Source organism: Cyanistes caeruleus, chromosome 4 (assembly GCF_971803275.1).
Source record: "Cyanistes caeruleus chromosome 4, bCyaCae1.hap1.1, whole genome shotgun sequence".
NCBI classification, from domain to species: Eukaryota; Metazoa; Chordata; class Aves; order Passeriformes; family Paridae; genus Cyanistes; species Cyanistes caeruleus.
This window is the reverse complement of record NC_141704.1, coordinates 31,944,059-31,970,941: the sequence shown is the minus strand read 5'-3', so window position 1 is coordinate 31,970,941 and position 26,883 is coordinate 31,944,059. Positions and strand designations below refer to the sequence as shown.

Sequence of the window (26,883 nt, the reverse complement as noted above, 5' to 3'; positions counted from 1 at the left end):
CGTGACGCTACCGGAAGTTACCCGGCGCCGTTGCCATGCCGACCGCCGCCGCTTCACCCTCCCCGCCCGCTCGCCGCCCGTCGCGATGGAGGCGGCGGGGTTCCCGGGCCGCGGCTGGGGCTCGCCCAGGGGCAGGCCGGCTCGGTACAGCACAGGAACGCGGGAGCTAGTGAGAGGTAACGGCGGAGCGGGCCGGGGTCCCGCCCACAGTGCCTCGCCCCGAAGTAGAGCGTCCCACCGCGGTCCGGCAACCGGGCAGGCCCGTGGCTGGTGTCGCCGCCCCGGCTGGAGTCTCCCAAACCCGCATCTTCTCCTTCGGGTTGGGGTTGTGAGGGATGGTGACCCCAGGGCGGGTTCCCCAGGCCGGCTCTGCTGCCTCTTCATGCACACGTTGTGTTTTTCAGCCACGATGGAGGAGCTGCATCTGACGCATTCTCAGAAGCGATACCTGATGGACTACGTGAAAAGTGAGTGAAGCCCCCCGGCTCTCCTGCCCGCTGCTGTGCTGTGCTGTGCTGAGGAGCTTTTGCATCTCGGCTTGAGACTTGGGTGTTTGCCCACAGCCTGCTCGGATGGGCAAATGCTTTAAAACAGCAGCACAGCAGCTGTTTTGGGGACATGGGGACGAACAGGGCGAGCTGTCCCCACGGGTCAGCCAGGAACCAAGGCACAACGGTGCGACTTGGACTGCAGTCTGTCGTGCCCAGTGACCAGGGTGAGACGTCTGGGGCACTGGGGTCTTCGTTTGTCATGCTCCTATGGATTAACAGGTAGATCTGCTGGCAGTGGCCTAGAGCCATCCATCCAGAGTCCACTCTGCCTGATTTGCTGTTTTGGTTTGACTCCCAGGAGGCGATGCCCTGCCCCTTCAGAGATTCCCCCCGTCCAGCAAACAGCCAGTGCATGTTTCCTACCCAGCAGCCTGTCAGCCATGCAGGCTTCCAGCTAGACCGCTTCTCCGACCTGCCAAGGTCTGCCAGGCAGAAGATGCCTACACCCGAGAGAAATTCAAGCCACAGCCCATACGTAAGTCAGCAAACATTGCTAATAAATCCATGGTGGTGCCTGGAGCCTCTCTTCCCCTCCTGTCCATCCCCTGCCTCAATCTCAGTGGTGGCAGTGTATCTGAATTGCTCCATGTCCTCACGCTCTCGCTCTTCAGAGATGCTTCAGAAATGAATCTCTGAGGGAGCATCTGCTGTAAGTGCTCGCTGACTTCTGCCTGCCAGCTAGGGGGGCAGTGACAGGTGATAGGGACCTGCACAGTCCTTGAGCAAGAACAGAGCACTAGGTGATTTTCTAGCACATAAATGTGAAACCACAGCTCTGATGTTGGTTTGGTGGGCTCTGTACACCCGTGTGGTGCTTGCACACAGTCTAGGGATGGACTGACATTAATGAAGCACTTCTTTGGCACAGTTAGGGAAGCAGTGAGGTCAGGCTCCTCCCATGAGGAGATGTGCTGATAAATATATTTTTTTCCTTTGGCATTCACAGGAGATTTGGAAAAGGAGAAGAGAAGACTTCAAAACATCTTAGCAACAGGGAAGGATGAGGTAGAGGACAAGGTGAAGCAGGTGTTCGTTCAGAAAAAGGAAGAGGAGATAGCTGCGCCTGACCAGTTTGAAGAATGTATGTCTTCATGTCCCCAGGAGGGAGGCAGGCAGGAAGCCCAGGAAGCCAGCTCCCTCCTAGGGCTGTGGTGGCAGGCTGTGTTGCCAGTAACCTGAAGCCCATTACAGGAGCAGCCACAAAGCCCAGTTTCCAAGAGAAAAGACTCGCTGCTGTGACACTGATCCAGCCATCCTCACAGAGCTTATATTGCTGAGGTTGGCTGGCAGATAGCTCTCTGGGCTGCTAGCACAAAATGCACCCTGCTGGCAGGGGAATAGCCTAGGGATGTGCAGGGATATCTGGGAAGCAAGCTCAGGTGCTGTTGGTCCCTTTCCCAGCAAGCCTGACTCAACATAGACCAGGTCACTTGACAGCCTAACCACAGTTTGGTGACCAGCCTTCCACTCCAGGATCACAGCAGTTATATTAGCAAAGCTTCAATATCGAGCAGAATTTGAAGCCATAAAAGACTTTGGCAGTGTAAAAGTGTAAGTAAAAGACTTATACAGTGATAGCAAAACCCTGCCAAATACCTCTCTGTGCTTGAATCTTCAATGTGTGTGTACAGCCCTGCCAGCCTTTTGCCAGCCAGGGCAACACAAAGACGGGCAATGCCAGAATAATGCGTACAGAAGGGGTGCTTTGGTCCCTGCTGCAGGGAGCCAGTGCAGCTGGTTGCACACAGGCTTGGTTGCCTCCAACACTTGTCAGAAGCTGAATGTTGTCCTTGACACATCTGTGACAGGATTTGGATCAGCTGGCTGCAGGTCTGTGCTGCAAAGCAGCAGCTGATGATCCATGCCTGGTCTTGGACGGTTGCAGTCACTGGGTGCTGTGTGTCAGTTAATGAACCTCAACAGCAGGTTCCGTCTTCATCCACAGACTGCTTCAATTGCCCACAAGCAAAAGAGAACTGTCTACATAAAGAAAACTACAAAACTGTTGTTCCTGGGAGTCAGGGGGTGGTAAGAAGCTGGGCAGAAGGGACATTTCCCATTATGTAAGGGACTACTGATGTATTGTGATGACACGTTCAGCAAGGTGAGTGTTACAGCAGCTATCACACTGCCTTGATGGGTCTGCTGTTCAAGCAGAACTAGGAAATTGAGAGTTCAGATCTAGACACAAACCTGTTTTCTTGCCTTTTGGCTGCATGCTGTTTCCACAATTCTTTCTCTTATCCACCAGTGATGAATGAAATTCAAGAGAGGAGGGAATTCCTGGCAGAGATGGAAGCTCTAGGACAGGGTAAGAAGTATCAAGGGATCATCCTCACTGAAATCTCACAGGTATGCAAGGGCCTTGGCTGAACAGTGCATGGAGGGAATCCTGTGTGTCAGGATATCTGAGCAGGGAAGCAGGCAAAGAGCTGCTTCCCTTCATGGCACAGCTCAGGCATGAATTTGGGGAATGGTGGATAGAAGTTTTTCAGTTTTCTTTCCATCTCTGCATGTAACTTAATCAGGAAAATAGAGCTTTTGTTCTTAAGATTGGCAAAAGAAGGGGAAAAAAGCTGCTGGTTTTCTCCCTGCTCAACTCTCCCCCTTTGTACTTTGCAGAAATTGCATGAGATGGAGATCATTGACAAGAAGAGAAGTGAGGAAATGAGAAATATGACAAAAGCCTTCCCTGCTGGGAACAAATCCAATCTCCAAGACTAGGCCAAGGGCAAAACACAAGTGCAATTTGTTCCCACCTATTCTTCCCAGAGTGTCGACATTGGAGGCTGGTCTGTTACTGTTTCCAAAGAGGGGGCAGCACCATCTGTTGCCTGAAACTAGAAGGCAGGACCAATTTGTACATAAACAGCAACAGAAGTTGTAAAATCCTTCCCACACACTGGATCCCTTCTTGCTCAATAATATTAAAGACATGAAAATACATAGCAATGGCTCCCAAAACATGACAAAGCAGAGCCTTTTTTTTGCCTGTGCAGTGCCTCAGAGTACAGCAATCCATCCATAGAAATGTCATTCCTTCCCATCTGCCCAGAGGTGGAGGTTTCTTGTGACAGCATGATGGTAACACACGCTGCCACCACACCTGTAACCTGCTCACTCCTGGCCCCGTGACTCCAGGAATCTCTCTGGAGGAAATGCAGCTGCACAGCCTCGTGCAATCACAAGCCCTTGGCATTTCTGCAGGTCACTCTGGCTGTGACCTTAAGCATCAGCAAACCTCTGGTGGCAGCCCCAGCTGTGGCGAGCAGGGACAGGGGATTTCAGCCCAGTGCCCGCTGCTCTTTGCTGTGATTTTTTTGGTTCCTGAAAGCACGGTATACAGAATAGCCACTCTATTCCCACAGAGACTGGAAATGGCTGTTTGCTCACCTCATAAATACCTGCACCTCTGTCCTCCAGCGGGCTGAAGCATGATGTCCCACTTTTCCTGTGCAAATCCCAGCATAACATCCAGTTTCCAATTTCCTTAAGATCTCATCCTCTGCTTCTTAGCAATACTCAAGCACTTCCCAAAGCCAGGCAGCATGCCCTGGCCGTGGGACAGCACAAGTGCACAAAGGAATCAGAAACCTAATCCACAATCACTTTTTAAATCCAATGTTTCTTTTATTTCTGCTCAGGTGAATGGAAGTCATGGAGTTAGTACAGTATAATTTACAAATCAAACTGCTGACCAGGCGCAGGGCCAAGGGGTGTCAGGCTGCAGCAATCCCAATGGCCTTTGGCAACAGTGATGTGACAGCAGGCTCTAAAGCAGTTTTATTCTCCTCAGAAAAGAGTTGTGCTTTGGGATCTCCCCGCCCCTATCACTGCTCCTCATCAGCCTGCTGTGTATGGCAAGGGTGAGATGGCATTACCAGCACAGGGCTGGACTGGCCAGCTCCCAGCCATGGGGCCCGTGCTGGGATTGAGGAAGGGCTTGGGTCCCTCTGGTTTTGGGAAATGAGGATCCCTCTCCAGAATGCTACACCAGCCACCTTGCAAGGCACTGCTCTGAGAGCATTTTGGCTAAAGCCTGTTGGGTTTTTAGAAGAGACTGCAGCAGATGGCTCAGGGCTGGTTATGTCTAATTTGCTAATGAGAAGGCATGATGAATAGCTGACCAACCAAACACCCATGAAACTCTAATTCAGACTGATCCAATAATTCAATAAATAACTCATCATCTTGGAAGTGAAGGCAGAAAACAAAAATGGAAGGAAGAAGGGATGGTTGGAAGAACACTGCCCCCCTATTCCCTCCTCTCCTCTGATGTACACACACGCACACACATGACAAATAAAATAAGGGGTTTAAAGTTCTTGGATGGGTTTGAATTCATCTAGTAAAGGAGGTGTAAAAAATAACCAGCCACATCTGCACACTTTTAAAGTATACACAGGTGAAGCTGGGTAAAGGTCAGTTGTGACCGTGCCTCTCTCCCCTGCCGCTCAAGGGTGGCACTGGTGAGCAGGGACACAAGCTTAGTGCCCCCTTGCTGGCACTCAGTCAAGCTTGAGCTTTTCTGCCCTTGCCTGGAAAAGGAACAGGTCTTCCCTCCCCAGGAAGGCAGCAGAGTCAGCAGTGTTTAGCAGCAGTGGGGTTCCTGAGTAGGGCACGTGAGCTACATCCTAGCAGCTGTACACCGTCCCCTTAGGTCCTCTCAGCCTTGGGACGGAGCCCACCCACCCCTGGCACACGAGGGAGGGGACAGCTCAAAATAAATAGGGCACCGCTTGTTTTTTTGGCTATGGCTCTAGAGCCTTATGATGCAGGAGTATTTTCTTAACCTTTTAGTTTAGGCCAGTAAAACCCAAAGGATCCTGATTCTAATGTCAGTCTTCTCCTGAAGTTAAAAATGGGACAGAAAAGGGACAAGAGTGGGCAGGCAGGGAGGGACAGGGAGGCCCAGTCCCCTCCTGGCAAAAGTCAGAGGCACGTGGAACTGTCACAGTTAGAGCGGGAGAAGGGATGGGGTGCAGTTAGTGCAAGTTTTCCCACAAACACGAAACTCCTTTGCTTGTTCTCAGTTAATGACAAGAGCACACAATTGGGTAATGTATCTGAAAAGCAAATCCATCTTCTCCCCGCCTTGTTAACAAGGCTTCATGGAGGGTATGGTCATGCTCCCCCACAGCCTCAGGAAGGGGAGGGCTTTGGTCATTCTCACCCACTCTGGGCTGAGGGCTGGCATCTCCCTGGGGCGGCAGCTCTGGTGCCTGAGGAGGGAGCAGGGGAGAGGCGAGCCAGGGCCAGGGAGAGGCGAGTCAGGGTTCCCTCCCAATGCCGGTGTTCCCCTGCTCTAGCTTTTTTCCTTGGGTGACTTGCTCTTGGAATCATGCTTGTTGCCCAGCAGCTTAAGCACCTTCATAGGCTTGAATTTGCCTTTCTTCTTGCTCTCGGTCTCCGTCTCCTTGTGAAATTCTGGGGTTGCAAAGGGAGGTTGTTACTGTGGGATGTCAATAGTTGTACAAACACACGACAATGGGCAAGGGTGAGAGCCATGACCCCTTACTGGGGTCAGCAGTGAAAACATCACTCCAAAAAGCTTCCCATTTGTTTCTTACCTTTCCTTTTAATCATGGCTTCCAACATTTTATCCTCCTCCTCTTCTCTGAAAGAAAGAATGGGAAAGAGGTCAGGAATTCAGCCCTGAAAACAGCTGTTGTATTGTTTCAGGCTAGAGAGCCTCCTACTTAGAAGCCATAGAGGGGCAGATCCATCACTGTCTTGTAAGCATTTGCAACCAGCAGGATAAATCCCACATGCTGCACGTGCTGTCCTGTCTTTCCCACACAAAGCATTCAAAGAGACTAGGACTGGGAAGCCTGGGAAAGACATCAGCAACATGGACATCTTGGGACACCCCTGCAAGGCGCTCATGTGGAGCTGAGTCAGACAGGCTGTGCTTTTCCCTTCTCCCCCAGCCCACCCCATTCCTACTCACCTCTGCCGGTCCTCGTCCAGGCAGTTCACAATGGCATTCCTCTGCTCAATGATGGTCACCAGCTCCTGCATCAGCACCTTCTCCCTCCCTCGGTCCTCATCGGTCCAGTCCTTCTCTACCCAGCCAAACCCCAGGGAAGGACAGGCAATTACATGGCTGAAGGAGCACTGAAATGCAGAGCTTCAGGGCAGAGATCTCCAGCACAATCCCCTCTACCCTGCCATGTTGCAGGGCCAGTTGGGTTACAAGTGCTGTGGGGACAGAGCCCTGCCATGTGGCATTCCATGGGGACAAAAGAAGCACGTCCCTGCACAAGGCTGGGACATACACTGAGGTGGGACAGAGCCTCTAGAGCCAGTTGATTGCATTGGCATCCCTACAAAGCCCTTAGAGAGAGGGGAGATGATGCCAAGGGGAAAAATGATCCTTGTGGGTGCCTTCCAACTCAATATATTCTGTGATTCTATGAAAAAAGGGGTAAGCACACCCAGAGTGGTACCTGGCTTGTTGAGGAGGCACCGCAGTTCATACTCCACGTCTGACTGCCGCTGCTCCAGGTTCTGCTGCTTGAAGCTGCAAAGGAAGGAGGAAATGTTGGGAAGCACTGAAGGCTCCAGAGAGGCAGAACACTATCCCAAAGTACAGGGTGAGCTTGGAAAGAACTATCAAGATTCTGTTCTTGTCCTGTATAGCCAGGGAGTCAACGACGAGTAAGGGCCAGGCCTGGCTGCTCAAGGCCTTCCTGGAGCAGATACTGCAGAGGCTCTGGTGACGTGCCGTGGGTCAATTCTCAGTGCATCTGGACAGATTTTCTTGCCCTTACTCCCTCTCTTTTCTAGGCAAGGAGACCCTGTCAGGATCTCCCCTGGAAGCACCATTTCAGGAGGGCTGAGAAAGGGTTCCACAAGAGAGTATCAGTGCCTCTCCACACGCCTGCACATACTTACATGTAGATGAGCTCTGATTCGTGGCGCACCAGCATGTGCTTCTCATGGATGAGTTTGAACCAGTCCACAAGCAGGCTGTCCTCAGAGTTGTCTGCCAAGCAAAGGGACAATTCAGAGCCATTCCCAGCCCTGGTGGATCCCATCACCCTGCAAAAGGCTGGCCTCTGCCAAGCCAGGGGAGGGGCACTGGGCTAGAGTCAACCCAACCTCAGCCTATTTCTGAGACCCAGAGAGACCCTATCTCTCCTCTCACCTGTTTCCATTCTAGGGACATCTCCATGTTCAGGGTAAGGTTGTGACCAATCTCGGAGGCCAACACAGCCTCATGGGCTCTTCCAACCCCAGCATCAGCGGGGAGTAAGAGGGCAGCCCTAGGGTCTGTCCTGCCCCACACCCACAGACAGCCCAACCCACACACCATTCTCAGCACTGCGCAGTTTTTCCTCCAAGGCCACCCCACGGTGCTCCAGCTCATCCAGCTGATGCTCAATGGCATCCATCTCCCCATAGATGTCTTCTTCAGGGATGTACTGATCTGTCTGCACCTGCCAAGCCATAAATAAGACACTTTCATTACCACCAGACTCCCGTTCCCAGGGGTAATCCAGAGGCTGGTCAACACTAACAAGGGCAGGGAGACAACAGAATATTCCATCGAAGCATGGATCTGAAATCCCCACCCCACTCTGGAGCAAAGGAAGACCATGGTGCTTTAATGAACAAGCTGTAGCTTACACACCCTCCTCCCCAGCCACGGCCACCTGCTGCAATCCCTTCCCACACATGCATCAGCAGGGTGCCTGCAGACTGCTCCAGCCCTGGGGGATAGCACAGAGCCGGCTTTTCCCTCCTTGCTCCCGAGGGCCCTTTTACCTTGCGTTTGATCAGTGGGAAGCCGTGGCCTGGTGCAGGAGGACGCACAGGCTTGGAGCCCTTGGGAGGTTTCTTTGCCGAGGGGGAGGCAGCAGGTGATGGCTTCCGATTGAAGGGGTTCTCTTTGCAGGAAGACTGGAGAGGGCGGACAAATGCAGATAGATGAGCATCCAGGGGAGGGAAGGGATCCCAACAGCTGGGAATGAGCAGACAGGGCAGTGCTAGAATTTGTCCTGCCCCACAGCCTCCTAAAGGAGGAACACAGCACTCATCTCCACAAGCACCTAGTCAAAAAAACAGCTGCACTCCTGTTTGACACGTTTCCCAGCTCTCTCTCACAAGCATGCTGAAATACTTTCCTTCATGGTTGCCCTCCTATTTGCTCAGACTACATGAAATCCTGCCTCTTCTCTAGCACATGAGGTAGGCAGAGTACAAGCAGAGCCACCATTTAACACAGGCCTGAAGCTCGCTTTCAGGGGGTCACATATCAAGCCTACCAAAGGGGCAAGCCTGGACTCACAGATCCCCTGTGACCAAGTGATGGATGGGGAAGAAAAGCCCTGTGATCTGGATGGGGAGAAGGTCATCACCTCACCTTCAGCTGTGGTTTAGGTGAGGAAGATGTCTTGGGGCTCCCAGAACCCCCATCTGAAACCAAGAGGATGGGTGTAGGGCTAGCCCCAGCTGGAGGCTTGGGGGGCAGTCGGCTGGGGCTGGTCTTTAGGCTGCCAGTGGAGATGCTCCTGCTGGTGTGCAGGGTGCTGGGCTGCATCTCCCCACTGAGGCTGGCCAGCTTGCTGGAGGAGGAGGAGGAGTTGGTGGAGAGGCTGGCTGGGACAGCAGGGCTTTCACTGGAGGAGACGCTGGCCAGCGGTGCATCCGTGCTGGAAGTCTTGGCGGCTGCTGGCATGTGCACAGTGGGCTCAGAGGAGCTTTTGGGCACTGAGGCCTCATCCGTGTCTCCCAGCACCTTGGCTGAACTCTCAGAGTTGATGCTTTCGAGGCTGAGAGCTGGCGACGGGGTGGAGGATGATGGTTCAGAGTGTGACAGCCTGGAGATGGGGTGGTGGGCTGCAAAGCAATGGGAGAGCTCAGGGAGGGATGAAGGGACAGCCAGGACAGAAGGGGAGGGTGGCATACACCCTTGGAGACAAGGGTCAGCGTAAAATCTTGCCTGCAAACGCTGCAAGGCTGCACTCCAGTGGGTAGAGAGGACATGGCTAATGCAAGATAATGCAACCATCACTGCATAAAGGCCTGGCCTGCCAGGGTGATGCAGAGGCACCTGGGAAGGGGGAACCTCCACGAGGATGCACAGGGGCTGCAGAGGAGTGATAAAGGAGCGGGAGGAAGCTCACCTAGCGGGGAAGCATTGGGGGCTCGTGGAGCTGGCCGCTTCTTTGCCTTTGGACTGCTGGTAGGAGTGATGCCATACCAGGGGTGGAGAGGTTTGGCAGCAGTCTCGCCCTGCTCCTGCTCAGGTGTGCTCTTTTGGGTGTCAGCACTTTCCACTTCCTCCTCATCCTCTTCCTCAAAGGGGTTGTACGGTTTGGGCTCTGTGGTATCAGACCTGCTCTCCTCACTCCTGGCTTTCCCCACCTCCTCCCCATCCTCCTCCTCTGAAGTCCTACTCGGAGTCTCATGGCTGTTGCCTGGGGGAGGAGGGGGAGCTGGCTTCTTCTTGGGCTCTGCCTGCACTAAGGCCATCCATGGCGGGTCCTTGGCTCTTGCAGCAGCTGCTCCACCACTGGTAGAAGAGAAAGAGAAATCGAGATGGCAGAGAAAAGGTGCAGTGGCAAAGGCACTGGAGAGGGACTTAGCCCTTGGGGGAAAGGAAGGATGGAGCAGGATGTCTCCCATGCAGTAGCAGCTTTCTCATCCAAGGATGGCCCTAGGCTTCCCCAGACACAGCGTCTCACTCTCTGTGGGCAAACCTATGGGCCTGAGGGAAACACAGCCTGCCTGGCTTGCCTGATGGGCCCAGTGTTTTGGTGTCAGAATACTACAGCCTCCATCTGCTAAGCAGTGGTAAAGGCTGAGCTTTATGGGGATAGCTGGTCTTCTCACCTTTCCCAAGACAAACTCTCCACAAGGCAGACAAATGTCCCCTTCTCAGCACCCACAAGCAGGGCCATTCCAGAAGGCATTTGGCAATCTGCCTGTGCCATGGAACACCTTTCTGAAGCTCTCAAACTCTTTAGAATAAGAGATAAATGCCCTGGGAGGTATGGATGAACACTGTCAGCCTGACCATGCTGGGCTAGCACCTATTAGAAAAAGAACCTGGTCAAAGCCTACATCCTCCTAAGAGCAGGAGCTGATGGAGGTGGGAGAGAAGACCACAGCTGCGTTGTCCCCATAGTCCCACCCTGCTATGGAGTTTCTCTGCAAACAGAGGGACATACCGATCAGAGGAGCAGGGTCTCCCTCGAGGTTTTGGGACAGGGGGGCTGGGTTCAGGTACACGACCTAGAAAGACACAAAGTCAGACTGTCATAACACCAAAAGGATGTGAAGAAAGAGGTTAAATCAACATGAGGCCCCTCTTCAGTACCTTCCCACAGGAAGGTGGCTATTCCCAGTCACTGAAGACCTCATGGCATTTCTCCCACAGTCAATGCAGGCAGCTAATCCCAAACATCCCCTTTGCCTTTTTCCACCCACTTCGCCCTGGGAGCTGCACCTGGAGAATTGACATGCCCCTCTGTTCCCACACCTGCAAACTCCTCCAGCTCTACCATCTTCCCTCCACACTGGCTTGCTGACTTTGGAGAGCTCTGGAGAAATACAAGGGAGCAGAGAGATGGGAAAACTAGTGCTGCTCTCCTTGCTATGGGGATGGCTGGCAATTGCTGGCAATCGAAGACCTGGTGTCTGAGCCCAAGATTTATTTGGAGGCAGAAGAGTGTCAGGCTGCAAAGAAGGAACTCAGCCAGCCTGCAGCCAACCACCTCAGCCACTGAGGATGTGGAGGGTAGCCCCTGCCACCACAGTGCCCTCTTACCGTTCACCATGCCGGGCCCACACTCGCTGCCCTCGCCCTGCAGAGTGGACCTGGGCCGGGGGACAGGGTGGGAGGTTGGAGGGGAGAGGACAGACGCATCAGTGGCCTTCCTTGGGGCTGGGGTGGGACGTGAGTCTCTGAGCCGTCCATCCAGCGAGCTGGCTTTGTCCTGGGTGAGCCCTGCAGGTTTGCTGGGGACTGGAGGCCTGGGGGGAGTTTGGGAGACAGGTGCCCCACTGCCAGCGTGAGCAGGGGGTGTCGGTGTCTCTGCTTTGCTGGCTGTGCTGTCCTTCTCTGCTGGGCCAGCAAGGCCCTCTGTAGGCATAGGGGTCTCTGCCACACTCTCCTGGGAGTCACCATCATCCTTCCCCACCTCTGCTCCTGCCTGGAGGGCATTCTCTCCCATGCTGTCAGCCCCAGTCTCAGTTCTTAGCTCTGGTGACTGTCGGTCTGGGCTGGGCCTCCTCTCTGCCTTCCCGCTCATGGCCAATTTACCACGATGCTGCGTGCAGACAAAAGTCCCTGCCTCTGACCCAGGCCTGTACGACCCTGGGAGCAGCGTGCTGGAGCATTCCTTACATCTGTCAATGAGAAGAGAGAGCACCATGAGATGGGGGATGCCATCCTGCCCCTCACAGAAGGCAACACACCTAGAACACCACTGTAGGGACACAGAATTAGTCCTTACCCCTGCTATTAAATCCCAGAGTGCCCTTGGGAAAGTAATTTGGAAAAGAAGTAGAGAAATGTAACCAGGCCACTGTAGGAACCCATGGCAAGTTCACAACTCAAATACTGCATGCATTTGGGTTCTTCCTTCATCTCAGAAAGGATTTAATAGATGTGGAAGGGTGACAGTTGGTACTGGGTTATGGTATGTTTTCCACACTTGGAATGGGGAGAGGCATCAACCATTCACAGACATGAAAACAGTGACTATCAACTGGAATTAGGGAGCAACTGGTTCAGAACTGGCACAGGGAGGCTACGGGCCACCTTTTGGGGGCAAGTTAAAGAGCTGTCAGATACATTTGTAAAACAACTACTCCCCAGTGCTGATTGTTAAATAAAATCACACCAACTTCAGCTCAGGAAATTACTACATTGGAGGCTTCCAGAGTATTCAGGAGAAGGAACACACAAGCTTGGCCTGGTCTCATGCTCAGCCTCAGTAATGCTGACCATGGCATCCAGCTGGACCACAGCACTTGGCTGGAAGGACAAGTAAACACTTGGCAGCAGGGACATTTTTACACTCTGCCTTGCCTGTTGAAACTGGGCTAATAGCTTCCCTGTCCTTTGCTCTCTGCCACATCTCCTTGGATCATCCACTCTTCCCCCCACAAGCCTCTGAATGCTTCCTAATGAAGCCCTCCAGGAGCAAGTGTGACTGGCAACCAAGTCAGTCCTTCTCCACCTGGGAAGAGAGGTGGATGGCATACATGAAAGACAGCCAAAGGCAAGGGGCTGATCAAGCACTCCCATGAAAACCAAGCTTGTTCCTTCTTGTCTGAATACCTGGTGCTTGCAGCAGCTGGCTGCCCTACACTGCCAGCAGATCATTTTGGCAAGGAATTTTGCTCTGGGCATCCAGTTGCCTGGGATTTCCTTTGAATTGGAGAGCAGAAGTGTGAGGACATAGGGACTCTAGAGAGAAGGGGTATGATGAAACGAGGAGCTGGAGAGCTCAGACAAGGGGAGAAAGTGATTTGCTTTGGGTTTATCTCCATCAGCCCATGGGAACCACTGCCACAGGACATTTCTGACCAAATACTGTCCATGAATCAGCACAGGAAAAAAAAACCCAACAAAACAGAAAATAGACAAGAAAATAATCAGAAGGCAAAACATTTGCGATCGAATTACAGGCATCTCCCTGCTCAGCCTGAAGGGCCATGAGCTGTGCCATGACAGACATGGCACTTCTCCTATTCCTGGCCCATGAGGACAGTGGGAATGTTGCACCTGCACTCCAAAACTCCTGCTTTTGTCCCAGCTGCAGATGGGAAGCCTGATGGGCCCCAGCTCAGCCCCCTTCCTGTGACAGTTTCTACAGCACATCCCCAACTGCCTTAGACAGGTGAACGAGCCCTCCCACATCTTTCCAGTGGCTCAATGCTTCTGTCCTCAGACGCCAACCCTTGTCCTGTGGCCCACAGGAGAGATCTCATTTCTTCATCATCACAGCAGGGAAAGCAAAGTGAAATGATTTCACAGGTGCTGCAGGTAAGGACCTGCACTCAGGGAGTAACCACAGAGCTGCTGATGTGTAAACCCTCATTCCTCAGTTTGTTAACAGTCTGCAGCTCTCCACATGCTCCCTGGGAGCTCAGCACCACCCAGGCAGCATGGAAGCCTGTATATCCAGTTGAGGATGTGGAGTGTAGGTGGAAGGAGGTCTGTAGGATGATGTCATGGCTCAGACCTCAGTACAAGGTGAAGGGGGATGGTCCTGGGTAGGCAGGTGGTAAAGAGGCAGAGCATCCTTTTTTATGGAGGTGGGAGAAGGTCAAGAGGCTGGGATTCCAAATAAATCAGCAAGGGAGGCAGGGAGCAGGATAGGAATGGAGCACAGGGACACTAGGGGCTAGCCAGACCTCTGGGACAGGGGGCTGGCAGGAAAATGGAACATCTTCACTCTCACTACAAGCACTGCTGTTCATGTTCCTTGTTTCCCAGCGATGCAGACACTCGAAGATGGAGTGCAGCAGGCCACAGACCCCCAGTGTGCTGAGGAGAGAGGCCACCCCACCAGGCCTGGCCACGACATACCTGAAGCACTGGCGGTGGTAGAGCTTGCCCTCGGCCAGGTAGCGCTGCACCAGGTGGACGTGCTGCTGGCAGGCTGCGCAGGTGCTGCTGAGCATGCTGCGCTGGGACTGCTCCGAGGGGACATCATCCTGGGACACAACGCACAGGCAGCTCAGGATGGGGGCCACAAGCTGCTCCTCAGACCATGGATTTTCCAGAGCAGCTGCTCCCTGTGCCATTGCTGAGGACTCGTGGCACAGCTCAGAGGCTGACCTCAGGGGCTGACAATGCACAGAACAGCTGCCCTCAAGCCCAGGCACAGTCAGACTGCCTCTTCCCAAATTAGATGGGGCCACTCCAAAAGGTGCCTTGACCCTATCTACAGCTGAAGGGCTGTGGAAGGGACTAATCTATACCCCATGCACCTGCAAAACATTGAAAAAGGTCCCATTCCAGACAACTGCTAAAACCTGAAATAGAAGGTGTATTTTCTGCCCTTCTAGTCCCACATTCGTGCTCTTTCCTCATCTACAGAGTTATCCCCACATAGGAAGGCGAGTGTTTGTACCCTGGGTGGTTCAAGGAACCATATGGCACCAACCTACCCAACCTCTTGCCTGCCATGGACAAATTACAGTCCAGACTCATAGAAAAAAATTACTCTCAGTTAGATTCCACAAGGAAACAAAATCCCAAACACCCCTCACTCCCAAAATACACAGGCCCCTGCAGAGATCCATGGCTCTGTGACAGGCTTTTTCCCATCTCATCACCTGCAGTGCAGGGGGTACCACTGCCTCATGCTGTCTTTGGATCAAGAAATTAGGTACCTGTGGTGCTGAAGGACTCTCAACCTCAGTCATGGGCGTCTTGTGGGACAGCAGAGGAGGAGAGGAGGCAGCAGTTGGTCGCTTCATAGGCAGAGGGACGCTGGCTGGAGGCAAGAGGGAAGGAGGATCAGGCATGGAGAACAGTAGTGACTCACACCACCCATGTGCGGGAAGGGGAGGGGAAAAAAAATAAAATCATCCAGCCTTGTGACATAGGATGAGACCTGCCACTCCCAAAACTTCAGGGCTTATTTTAGGTGGAAGAGACAAACACAGTCTAATAATGGGTCAGCTGTGAGGCTGCCAGAGAGCCTGGCCTGCTGTGGATCCCCTTCTGTGGCCCAGGGATACCAGCCTCCCACTGTGATTTTATTTACTCATCACGTGCTACTTGGCTTCCTTATAACTGACTGCCTGAGCAATGCTCAAAGCCCAGAGCAGCTGGGGTAGCTGCTGATGTGTTGTTGTGACCCACTGGGCCCCAGGGCTTCCAGGCTGTCTTGCTGTCGGGGCTGGAACTCACACAGCAGTCCCCAGCAGGCTTTCTTGCTGGGAGACCAGCATCCCTGGAGAAGCACATACAAGTGGAAGAGATTTATCTGATGTTGTGGCTACAGACAGAAACAGAGGACACCTGGAGCATTCATCTCCACCCAGCCAAAAGGTGCCTGGGAAGAGCTGTCTCAGAACACACAGCTCAGGCTGCAGTTGTAGGGACAGATGAGCTGATTTGAAACATTCCACCCTGGCTCCACTCATTCTGTCCTCCAGTCACTTTACATGTACCTATGTGATAAAAATTAGCTGTGGTAGAAGGGCTCCTATCTAGCTTTCTCCTATTTTAGTGGGTTAGAGCAGATCACAAAGGATTCTGGTGAGCACCAGGGGTGGTGGCCCAACCCAAGCTGGCAGCAATGCAGCACAGAGGGAGGAGAAAGGCGTTTCTTTTTCCACAGCCTGAGCTGTTACATCACCCCCCACCTCTTGTGAAACCTCTCCCCAACACACTCTCTCTTCCAGGCCTTCCTCAGGGGCACCAGCAAGATGCAGGAGAGGCAGGTACTACCTGCTCCTCTCCCTTTCCCCACAAACACAGCTCCTAGTTGCCACGGGAAGGAGGAAGCACAAGGCAGTGCTGGGTTTCCTGTAATCAAACAGGGGCAAACTGGATGCCTGAGGGCTGGGAGGATACTCACCTTGGCTGGGGTTGTTGAAATGGTTGTAGTACTGAGACACGTAAGTCATGATGCTGAGGCAGTCGGGGACTTTCATGGAGACCATATCATTGGGATCTAGCAGGGCTGGGATGCCCAGCTCCCGCTCTGCCAACTCAAAGGCCTGCAGGAACAGCACAGAGCCATTAAGGAAAGAAAACTGATGCTTCATGAAAAACAACAGAAATATCAAATTGGAAGGACCCCAGGGAAGGTTAAATCGTGAGCCTATGACATCCCTTATGGACAGAGGCTTCCGGACATGCTGCTTGACTAAATAAAGTAGCAACAGAAGCAAGGCTCCCTTCAAGTTTTCACTGAAAAAAAAAAAAACAAACCAACAAGCAGTGATTTTTCAGCTCAACCAGCAGTGCTCACACAAGAGCCTGGCAGAGTCTTGGCTGGCACCACGAAGGGCCAAGGGCTGGCAGCTACTTCCAGTGACAGAGAGTTCTACTGAGCAGCATCCCCAGCCACCCCAAATGCTCACCCCACAGAAACACTGACTGCCCGTCCTTTCATGCTCTGCGATGCCACACCTTCCCCTCCCACAATCAACAGAGCCATCCCAGCTCAACATCCAGCACCCTGCCATGCACAAGCCAGTACTTTCAGTACTTTTCTGTGTCTCAGCAAGAAGGAACAAGGACACTGTGATAAGTCCATCCACCTCCTCCAACTGTATATACGGCTACCCAAAAGGAAGGAATGGAGGAGGAAAAAAATGTTGGAGAGTTTCCCACTTAGCAGTGTGTGTGGATTACTGTTTCTACACTGGCCATCCCTCTGCTGAGCCAAGGGCAGCGTACCCACATTGCTTTCCCAGGGATGGGGGTGGAAGACTGTGGCAGGGACTGAAGAGAGGTAAACCATGAAGATATGAGAGTGGTTTGGGCACTGAATGGTGAGGTACCAGGTGCACAAGTAAAGGTACTGGGTGTGGATAAAGACTGAAGGTGCCTAGTGTCTAGGGCATGCTGTGCTGTACAGGGTGTGAGATATAAAGGAAAGGGATGGAGAAAAAAGAAAATGGGTATTTGCAGTAAGTAGCGGTGTAAAAGTGCCCCCATGGATAGATATCCTGCTCTGCTCAGCCTGGCTTTAAGCCAGTTGTCTGGACTGAGCCTTACTGAACACAAGGCTACAAGGAGTAAAGAGACCTCACCTAAGAGGTCTCTAATGGGACAAGATACCCATTGTGTGGGTCTTGAATGGAAAAAGCTGCTAATGACTGAAAGGGACCAACTGGTGTAGGAAAGGATGTAGGAAAGCCCAGTGCCCTGCCACCCTCACAGTAAAAAATGTTTTTCCTCATATTCAGCTGAGGAATTCCTGTAATTCAGTTTGCACCCATTGCCCCTTCTCCTGTTGCTGGGCACCACTGAAGAGTCTGGCCTCATCCTCGACATCCAACCTTAAGATGTTTGTATGTAGCATAACTCATCTTGGGAAGGTGTTGTGCCATGCCTTTCCACAGACTATCAGATGGAGCCTGCAGCAATTAGGTCTTTCTCTCATTTTAAAAAAACAGGACTATTGCTGCTCTGTCCTACCACTAGCCCCTGGGGCTGGGCACCTCCCCATTCCACACTGCCTGCTTCTGCTACTGGCTCCAGCTGTCCCAAGAAGGAAGGGAACACTGCAGACCAGGGTCAAGCATGACTTTCCTCTCTGTTGATGCCTGAAGTAAAACTAGCTTCCTGCTTCCACTGCCTGCAAATCTGGAACAACTGAAGTCAAGAAGATGTTGGACCATTTAAATCTTCACCTGAGATGTTGTCTTGGCAACTATTAGGATAACCAGGCAGGAAGCTGATGTTCCAGATTCCCTTGTTTCCAGAGAAGCTCCTGCCAGTTACTTACAAACACAGTTTTGTGATTTTTCTTATTCTATTTTTCTTATATTTCTTATTCTAGGTATTTCTTATTCTATTTTCACAGACATTTCTTATACCCCCAGCACTGTCACAAATTCCTCCCACACCACATGACCTCCATCAAGTCATTCTCACATCACTTCTTCCTTCTGTGCATTGCAGAATGGGCACTTACCAAGCGATTGTTTTCATAGACATCATCCTTGGAGAGCGAATCAAAGTCTCTGAAATGAGAAAGCACAAAATAGCCACATGAAGCGCAGAGGAAAAGTGCCCCTGTGCCATCACATGTATTGCCAGGACAGTCAACCTTACAACTCAACACATAAGATCCTAGATAAACAAAGCCTTGGCAAAGCAGATTTCAGGTTGTAATGGGACAAGGAAACTAAAGGGAAATTGCAATTAAAAAAAGAAAGCGAGTCCCAAATGGGTGGTGACCAGGAAATTAAAATGTCATTTTTGTCTCTTGTTACCTGCTTCTGCCCTTGAGATTAAAGACTGCAGAAATACCAGGGCCATGTTTCAATTAGCACCATGCACTGCTGCACCAAAGAGTGCGCAACATGACCCCAAACTTGCTTTTCCAAGGCCACTGGCACAACAGTGGAGGATGGGATACAGATTTCTCACCTCAAGACAAAGAAGGCTTTCTTTCAGGTGGCTCTGTGAGGGTCCTTAGACAAACCTCCCTGTACCACCTCAAGGAATTTGGGGTGACACAGAAGATCTTAAACTGCACGTCTGTCCTTGCTTTCCCCTAAACATTCACAACAAACTGTCCTCAGCTGCAGCCCTTGGAGCTGAATGCAAGGTGCTCAGGGCACACAGAGGAATCCCAGCAGTCTCCAACCCAGGGGATTCATTTGCTCCAACCCATTTCACTTGTTGCCCTGAAGCCCTTTGGGGGTTCAGCCTGGCCACAGGGACTGATCAGCTGCCTTCACCAGGGAAGCAGAGAGTGGACAGTTAAAGCAGTCTGCAGGCTTTCAAAAGAGGGGGAGAAATGCAGGAAGGAGTTATGCCTTTTGCATGTGTGTGTGGGTATAATGTGTGAAAACAGCATCATGCTGCACTGCTTACAGCTCCTTCCTGCCAAGGATCTCAGCTTTGTTACAAAAAAACCCCTCATGCAGCAGCCCGCTGTGCCTGCTAGCTGGATTCATGGGAGGATGCAGTCCAGAGAGGTCTAGGGCCAAGCAAAGCCACCCCAATAGACCACAGAGAGGTGAAGCTTGGGAGATGAAGACAGAAGGACAGTTCAGACTAGAGGGGGGAATGCATTCCCCACCCCGAAGGTGGTGTGCAGGATCCAGGTGAGGTGGCACCACGCACCTGTGGAGAGGGGCTATGGGAACCTCCTTCTTCCATCCCCCTCTGGACTTGATTGTCTGTTCCTACAGCACTGACACAACCCGTCCTGGCGCCACATGGCAGGGCCGCCAGCCCCGGCTGGAAGCCGCCTATGGAGCTTTCCCAAAGCTGCAGAGGAAGTCTGTGACGAGCTCAGGAAGGTTTTCCCGGCTGCCTACACCACCATAAAATTACACTTCCTCCGTTCAAAAGCAAGAGGCTGCTGGTGCCGTTTCCTCACAGACGAATGAAGCTGCAACTGCTCGCTGCTGTGGGAGCAAATGCAGCAGACAGAAAGGTGGGCTGGATGTTCAGCTCTGCTACCTTCCTGAAAGCCCATGTGAATACATGTACAGAGCTCAGACTGCTCAAAATACCACAACTTTTCCTTCTTCACATGCTGGTGAGCAAAGGCTCCAGCTGCAGCCTATGTCAAAACCACTGCCATTATTGTAATTATAACTAGTCTCCGCTGGGGGATGTTTTTTCCCCTAAATTTCTGGTTTGTTTTTGCCAAGAGAATTCCTTTAACCTTGCAGTACTTTATTTTTTTTTCTCTTTAAAAAAAATGCCAACTTGGAACACAGGAGAAGCAATGACAGCAAAGTTATATATCAACTGCCCTCTAAACATTCGTGACCTTCATTTTGAATGCCTTCACTTTCAGGATATGGGAGTGGTGTAGCTGGAAGCTCAAAGACTCCTTGGTGGGCTGGGCGAATATTATCTGACAGACAAAACATCACGTTCATTCCACTCTGCCCCAGTGAACCAAAGCTGTTTTAGCAAACCAAGGCAACTCCATTAGGAAAAGCAGATGCCAGCAGAGAGGATGTGAATGAAGCTCAAGAGGTATCAAGGTACCAAGCAGCAAGGGAATAGAAGATTCTTTTCCACTAATGTAGGACTGCACACTCAGCTTTACCTGAGACGTTGAAGTCCATCAGTACAAGGCCCCAGGGATCAGTTTATTCAGTTCCTCTCCACTGCATTTTCCAGCTCCCTCTCTGATAAGCCAAGCAGGACCACACTGACCTGTATAGCTCCTGACATGAGCACTCCCATATGCCATTTGGTCACGTGGCACCCCTGTGGCCCCAGGCAAGCTCCCAGTACCAATGTGCAAGGAGCATGGCCTCTCAGGCATGGGGAAAGTCACTCCAGACTCACCCTTTCCTCTCTATAAACTGTCTCCTCTGCAGAGAGCCCAGAACTTGCCATCTCGCAATTCTGTGACATGTGGCTGCATGTCACATTATTTCCTTGCCCTGATCTCAGCAGTCTTTCATCCAGCCCTGCTCAGGCTCCTCTCCTGCCAACACACCCGTCCCAGGGACTGGATGTAGGAGCTCTGGCTATCCCAGCTGAACAACTGTCTTGACTCAGCAAACCCCAGTGTCGTACCATATCCTGGAGTAATATTTCCATGCAAATAACATCCCAAGCACTTACCTAATTAGATACATGCAGAGCCACTAAGCACTCCAGGGTTTAGGGCAGCTGCCAGGGAGCACAGCAGATCCAGGGAAGGGGGAAGGGTGTGCCATACAGCTAAAACCAGAGCAAATTCCTGGATTCCTCAAATATAAATCATGAGCACTTTAAGGCAGTGCGACATAATAAGCCATTCAGCTTTCCAGGTCTTGTCAGGGAAATGCAGGCAGTACATGGGAAGGAACAAACAAGATTTGTGATCCTGCCTGTAACTAAATCCATGGCTCTAGGGACACAAAACAGCGTTTCTAAAACAGCCCTCATCTCCTGTTTTCTCAAGCCTCCATCTCTCCCAGTACTTCAAAGGCATGTGCCATACTCCTGTATTCTTCTCACCCCTGAATCCCAAGATCCTTCCCTGAGCACCAGAGAGGCTGTACAGCTTGGGACGCTGAAAGATGCTCTTTGCTTCACTAAGCTGTAGCAAATGCCTTGTAAACACTAATTTCATGCTTCAGATTTCTAGAGCACTGAGCAAACAAACTCATTAATCCCCAGAGTCCACTGTCAAGTTGGTCTGGATGTTGCCAGCTTAACTGAAAAGGGAAGAGAAGAGATTAAATGTCTCATCTCCAGATCACACAGCCAGCAGTACAGTCAGAGGCTAAATCCAAGTTTCCCATTTCCCTGATTGGGACAGCGAGGCAACAAAGCCAAGTGAAGTACGTACAGTAGCGGAGTCAGGGATTTTTCATCTGCATGGTTCAACACACAGGTCCTACAGGTATGCAGCTTGTTCTTGGTGGTCACCTCAAGGCACCTTTAGCTGGATTCAGTAGACACTGAGGAATTCCAGTCTGTGTCTTTCAAAAAGCCCAAACCTACAGTGTTTACAAGAGCTCTGCGCGAGCTGCTCCAAAGCTCTCCAGGGTAGGGTCCCTTTGATGCCACTTGCCTCATTCCACAGTGATTGTGTTCAAATCAGGGGTCATGTGGAAAACTGTCCTCAGCCTCACTTACCCATTTGGTCTTTCATGACAGCCTCTTCCTCAGTGTGTCCCCTCCCAGCACAGCAGCACAACAGGGAAGGTCAGAAAACCAGGACAGGCTGACAGCTACCACAGCAGCACTGCCCAGGGAATCAGGGTGGCAAAGGAGCGGTGTCACACAGGTAGAGAAGAGCTTCAGCTCAGCTCTCCTATGGATGTGTGCATTTGTCCCCTCTGCAATCCCAGGGGAAGCCATCAGGAAGCAGGGAAGCAGCTGCGTGCAGAGGAACTCCAGCCTTTGGGGAGCAGCGCAGCTGTCTCGTTCGGGCCAGGAGAGCCCCGCACACAGGAAGACCACACAAGGTCAGAAACGCACTCGCAGATCCCTGCCAAGTCCCATTACTGGGCTGACTGAAAGCACTTTAGAAGAAAAGAAGGGCAACCACTTTTCCCCTGCCGTCAGGAGATTTACTGCCTCTGATCCAATCTTCCCACTTCCAAATCGGGACAGGCTGAATAAGCTGGAATCAGATGAAATGATGCTACTCTCCTGACGGCCGTCTGAAAATCCTTCTACAGCATGCCATGTCCTTGTAAGGCCCTGGGCTTTGTCTCTACAGTGCAGCTCGTGCAGAGGACCAGTGAAACGTGTAGTTAGGACATCTGCCAGGAGCAGATTTAAGCCCACTGACACTTAAGAGCAGCAGCCTCTGCTTTAATGGGATGGTAGATATGGTTAATGGGAAACCATCAGGTGGTTTTAGTAGTGTTTATCATAAGCTTTTACCGAACCTCTGCTTTTCAGTTCCCAGTTACTGTGCCATTTACAGTATGGCACAGTACAGTTAATAATTGCAGCTGTTCCTGTCCCTTATTTGCCTCTTCCCACACAGCAGCCTTGCAACTGGGAGCATTTTCAGAGGCTCCATTCTAGCTAGTCAGAGTGAGCCATACCATCCATCCAAGAGCTGCAGGACACAAGGATCACACAGCTCCTTCAAGACCCTGAGTGATGCAAAGACACTGTATGTCTTGGCTCTCAGTCATTCCAGAGCACCATGCTGAGGGTTTTGGGGCAGCCACCTGAAACGCAGCAGGCAGCAGTTCAGTTTCCAGCCTACCTGCTGCACTTCAACTTGTAAGAACACCGGCCCGTTTCACCCTCTCACGGACACCACAGCTCCACAGCAGAGTCACAGTAAACAACACTCTGCCTGACAGAGGCTGCTGTCATGGCAAAAGGCCTTCCTGAGGCCAGCTCAGGAAAGAGAATTTGGTCAATATGGGCAACCTCAAAGAAAGAACCACCAGGCCCAGAGCAGAACCCTTGCTGGCTTTAGTGGCAGGGAAAGGAGCACGTGCACGCTGGAGGCACAGCGAGGTGGGGCGATGCCTACCTGTCCTGCAAGGGCTACCAAGGATTAGAGCAGATGGGCGCCGGATTCCCAGCACCAGCGGGGCACACAGGCAGGTCGGGGCAGATTCCTTCCAGCAGCTCAGCCAGTTTCTCCAGCCTGACACAGTGCCCCCAAGCAATCCCAAACTCACTGTCTGCCTCCTGAAACTCACATTCCCCCTCTGAGACACCCAAGCTGGGGGAGGCTAGAGAGGCTCAATACCTCTACTGGCATTTGCTACCTTCTGCTTTCACTGTGGCACCCAGAAAAAACAAGCTAGAAGCAAATGCAAGCAGCAACCTGGTCCAGGCCTCTACACATTTCAGAGTGGCTGCCTCTGGCAGCTGGGAATGTCCCTGTGCAGGGCAGGCCCCTGGCCCTCCCAAAGTGTGAAAGCTCACCTCTTGCTGAGGCAAAGCACCCCTGCACCCAGATACCAACACCATGCCTCTTCTCCGGTAGGCACTGCTCCCATTTCAGTGTATGGACCTAGTCCACCTCCACGCTCTCACCAGCCTGAAATCACACGACTTCTGTTAACCCTGACCTTGAAAGGTCTGCAGGACCAGGTCAGAAGGTCTTTTGCTGAAACACAGAGTGACAGAATAGTTTGGCTTGGAAGAGACCTGAAGGATCATCTGGTTCCAACCCTGCTGCAGTAGGCAGGGACGCCTTCCACTAGACCACGTTGCTCAGAACCCCATCCAACCTGCCTTTGAGCACTGCCTGCGAATATGGAATCCTTCACTTCCAGTACTCAACTATTTCTCGACAGCATCTTCTTCAGCGCATCAGTCCAACGGAGACACATCCGCTCTCTGAGCCCCTCATGCCCGTGCTCAGGGAGCTTCCCTGCCAGCCAGCCTGGAGACGTTTCCCACGGCGCCTGTATCCCTCCCAAACCCCTGTGAGCCCCCCGAGATCGCTGCTGGGCACAGGCGGCCCAACCCCTCCAGAAAGCGGGGTCCCAGCGGTCCCGCGCCCCAAACCTCCGCGCCCCCGCTCCTTCTGCCAGCAGCGCCCGCGGGCGGCAGCCGGAGCCCCGCGGCGCCCCGTCCGAGCGGCGGGCGAGGCGCGGCCTGCACTCACAGGAGGTCGGGCCGGTGGCGGTGCAGGATGGCGCAGAAGGCCAGTCCGTCGCGGAAGGAGGTGCTGAGGTCGCGGATCTCCACGCCGCGGTAGCCCTCGCACTGCCGGCGGCACCAGGCTTGCAGGGCGCCCCGCGGACCCGACATCGGGGCGGCCGCTCCCACCGCCGCCGCCGCCGCCGGGGCTCCCAGCGCCCCGGCCGGGCGGGGCCTCCCGGGGCGGGGCTGCGCGGGGCGGGGCGGGGCCCGCACGCGCCGCGGAAGCTCCCGGGGCCCGGGCTCGGCGCTCCGCGGGGAGCAGGGCGGCGCGCCGGGCAGAGCGCCCTCTCCCACCTCGGGGAAAGAGCTGGGCCTGAATACGATTTAAATTCAGCTAGATTAAAAACCACCAGGGAACCTGATTTCCGGATCCCTCTCAGGCTTAGACAGAGGCTGCTCCAGGCAGAAGCAGTTCTCGGGAGTCCTAGGGGCATAAGCCGTGGCGGTGGAGTACATCTGGGACGTAGGTGGCTGCCAGGGTAGGCTCAGGGCCAAGGAGAGCTTTGAAGATCAGGACACTCGGAGTCACAGGCAGCGCTTCACAGGAAGCCCTGGAAGAAGCGGAGGAAGAGCGCGATACAATCTCAGGAACCCACAGCGTCGAGGCGATGGATTGTCACGGGAGCTGGTGTGCACGCTCGGGGTGATGGCTTGACAAGAAGGGGGGAAGCACACTATTAAAGGCTACTTTATTTGGCTTAGCATTCTTTTCACTCCAACAGCTACCTCTGCGGAAGCCCAAACCATCACACTGATGTTGAGCTTATTGCTGCCTGTTCCAAATCTTTCAGAGTCTGTTCTATGCGGTTATTTTGTATGGGCTCTACACTCCTCCCTTTACTCAGATTTCATGCGTAGCACCTTCTTTCTTCTACTCCACTGTTTCTATCATTCTATGGTCCCAGAACTAACAACTGAAAAATAAATTCTGACTGGTTTCTTAAATCTCCTCACTCAGTGCCCGAAATAAACTGGGGTGTAAATCATAAGAAAAACTATTCTGTAGCAAAAAAAGGAAACGAAACATTGTGTTGGCTTTGTAACGATTGAGCTGGCTATTCAGCATCCCCCAGATCTGCCTGGCTGTGTCTTCCTGTTGTATCCTAAGGGACAGCAGGATGAGGGAAGTTTTCTCGACTTTTCCAGGTTCCATAATTAAGCTCAGCGCCTTCACAACTGTAGGTCACAGAGACCGAGACACAGAGTCCATGACCCTGTACTGTGGTTCCTTCTGACAAAACCATTTTGTCCAGAACCACTTCCACTCACCAAACCCTGCTGCAGCAGGCGAGGCTCAAGCTGTAGCCACCCCCACCTCCCTCCGGAGCGCCTTCCCAGCACCAGCGGGGCTCTGTTGATGCTGCTGAACACCCTGCATTCCTCCGGCTTCAAGCAGTGCCAGGCACCGCAGCTCACTGAGCCCATCTTTCCACCCAGTGAGAGCTGCAAGCTCCTCCTGGCCTCGTTCCACCAAGTGCCAGTCCTGCTCAGTTAACCTTCGGCAGTCCCTCAGAGAAGGCGTGGAGCCAGGGAGATCAGTGGATGGTCTCAGTGCATCCTTTGGAAGCTGCTCTGGCAGATGGAAACAAAGCAGCAGCATATTCACAGACCTGAGAACAGCCTGTAACCACTGGAGTGTTTTAGATGGTAACGCACTGAGGTGCATCAGATTATTTATGCACCAAAAATCTGTAATTCTGACATGCCAACCAGATATTAAAATCCCAGTAACACGTCGGATTCCTTTGCTATGCTATGAACTAGAATTGATCATGGAGATACCTGCCAGGGTTCTCATGCTGTGTATCACACCCACCTGAGCACGTCCTGTGAAAGGTTCAGGCTTTGGATAATAAGAAAAGTAGGGCAGTTGCTGTTGACAGCTATGTTTACTGGGCTGCTGTTGGCAAATGCACAAAAGGAAAAGTGCCAGCCCTAAGATCAAAATGGAACAGATTCTGCTTGATATGAACACAACTCCCCACAGGCTGCTGCAATGCAGCGGCATCTGTCCTTTAATTTCTTAATGACATGGCTGCCTGAAACCCTCCAGAACTGGAGACAGGGAGCTCCTAGCATCCCTAACACCAACACCAGCAGCTAGCTAGAAGGCCAAATTTTGGCTGTTTAATCTCACTGTGTTGCCTGCACCCTGCCCACCTAGGTTACTTGTGATGGGAAGCAGTGTTTACTTTTGAGCAGTATCTAGGACACTGGAAACCTGACCCTCATTCAAACACAGGAATATAATCCAACAAAGGCTAATTATTCCCTTTATTTAAACAGAATCACACAGAGAGCCAAACTGGACTGCTAGGACCCCTCTCTCAGTGGAAGAGAATGAGAGGGAGCGGTGCAAAGAGGCAGATGGTGTATCTGAAACATCCTTTGTGTAGCTTTTTATTACACATGCAGGTTTCCCCCTTGCACCTGTTTCTACCACTCAAACATCCAACTATTTAAAGATGGCAAAAGGGAGAGAGGGTGTGGAGGGATACGATTCATTCTTTGCATTCTCTTCCCCAATACTTGCAGGTCCTTGATTCCCTTTTATGTGACTTGTTTTCAACTTTTTTTTTTCCC

The 26,883-nt window shown here is 52.3% G+C and overlaps 2 protein-coding genes across 5 annotated transcripts; one reads left to right on the top strand and one right to left on the bottom strand.

The window, feature by feature from the left end:
- Positions 1–22: 22 nt before the first annotated feature.
- Positions 23–4,876, top strand: C4H22orf23 (chromosome 4 C22orf23 homolog). 3 transcript variants are annotated; one of them, XR_015286405.1, is made up of 6 exons: positions 23–176; positions 405–467; positions 850–1,026; positions 1,498–2,102; positions 2,803–2,903; positions 3,174–4,876. XR_015286405.1 is itself a non-coding variant. In XM_023935645.2 (6 exons), the coding sequence occupies exons 1-6, from the start codon at positions 86–88 to the stop codon at positions 3,273–3,275; spliced, it is 669 nt and encodes a 222-aa protein (XP_023791413.2). In that variant the 5' UTR covers positions 23–85; the 3' UTR covers positions 3,276–4,876. The 3 variants fall into 3 exon arrangements, 1 of the variants encoding a protein (XP_023791413.2); XR_015286404.1 differs by having other exon boundaries at positions 1,498–2,655; XM_023935645.2 differs by having other exon boundaries at positions 1,498–1,632.
- On the bottom strand, positions 4,161–24,461 carry MICALL1 (MICAL like 1). 2 transcript variants are annotated; one of them, XM_086887436.1, is made up of 16 exons: positions 24,263–24,461; positions 18,176–18,224; positions 16,106–16,247; positions 14,910–15,013; positions 14,101–14,228; positions 11,329–11,909; positions 10,730–10,793; positions 9,683–10,071; positions 8,920–9,395; positions 8,322–8,456; positions 7,867–7,993; positions 7,449–7,539; positions 7,001–7,074; positions 6,502–6,616; positions 6,122–6,168; positions 4,161–5,978 (listed from the first exon to the last, which is right to left on the bottom strand). In XM_086887436.1, the coding sequence occupies exons 1-16, from the start codon at positions 24,406–24,408 to the stop codon at positions 5,857–5,859; spliced, it is 2,790 nt and encodes a 929-aa protein (XP_086743562.1). In that variant the 5' UTR covers positions 24,409–24,461; the 3' UTR covers positions 4,161–5,856. The 2 variants fall into 2 exon arrangements, with proteins under 2 accessions (XP_086743562.1, XP_086743561.1); XM_086887435.1 differs by having other exon boundaries at positions 14,101–14,360; positions 24,263–24,458.
- Positions 24,462–26,883: the final 2,422 nt, after the last annotated feature.

What these genes read in the sequence shown, in the direction of transcription:
- C4H22orf23 (XM_023935645.2), top strand. Translation starts at nt 86, where the DNA reads ATGGAGGCGGCGGGGTTCCCGGGCCGCGGCTGGGGCTCGCCCAGGGGC. An exon ending in AACGCGGGAGCTAGTGAGAG is followed by an intron (nt 177 to 404) that starts GTAACGGCGGAG and finishes TGTGTTTTTCAG; the next exon opens with CCACGATGGAGGAGCTGCAT. An exon ending in GCCTGACCAGTTTGAAGAAT is followed by an intron (nt 1,633 to 2,802) that starts GTATGTCTTCAT and finishes CTTATCCACCAG; the next exon opens with TGATGAATGAAATTCAAGAG.
- MICALL1 (XM_086887435.1), bottom strand. Translation starts at nt 24,408, where the DNA reads ATGTCGGGTCCGCGGGGCGCCCTGCAAGCCTGGTGCCGCCGGCAGTGC. An exon ending in CCCCAATGCTTCCCCGCTAG is followed by an intron (nt 9,396 to 9,682) that starts GTGAGCTTCCTC and finishes ATTGCTTTGCAG; the next exon opens with CCCACCACCCCATCTCCAGG. An exon ending in ACTGCGCAGTGCTGAGAATG is followed by an intron (nt 7,540 to 7,866) that starts GTGTGTGGGTTG and finishes TTTGCTTGGCAG; the next exon opens with ACAACTCTGAGGACAGCCTG.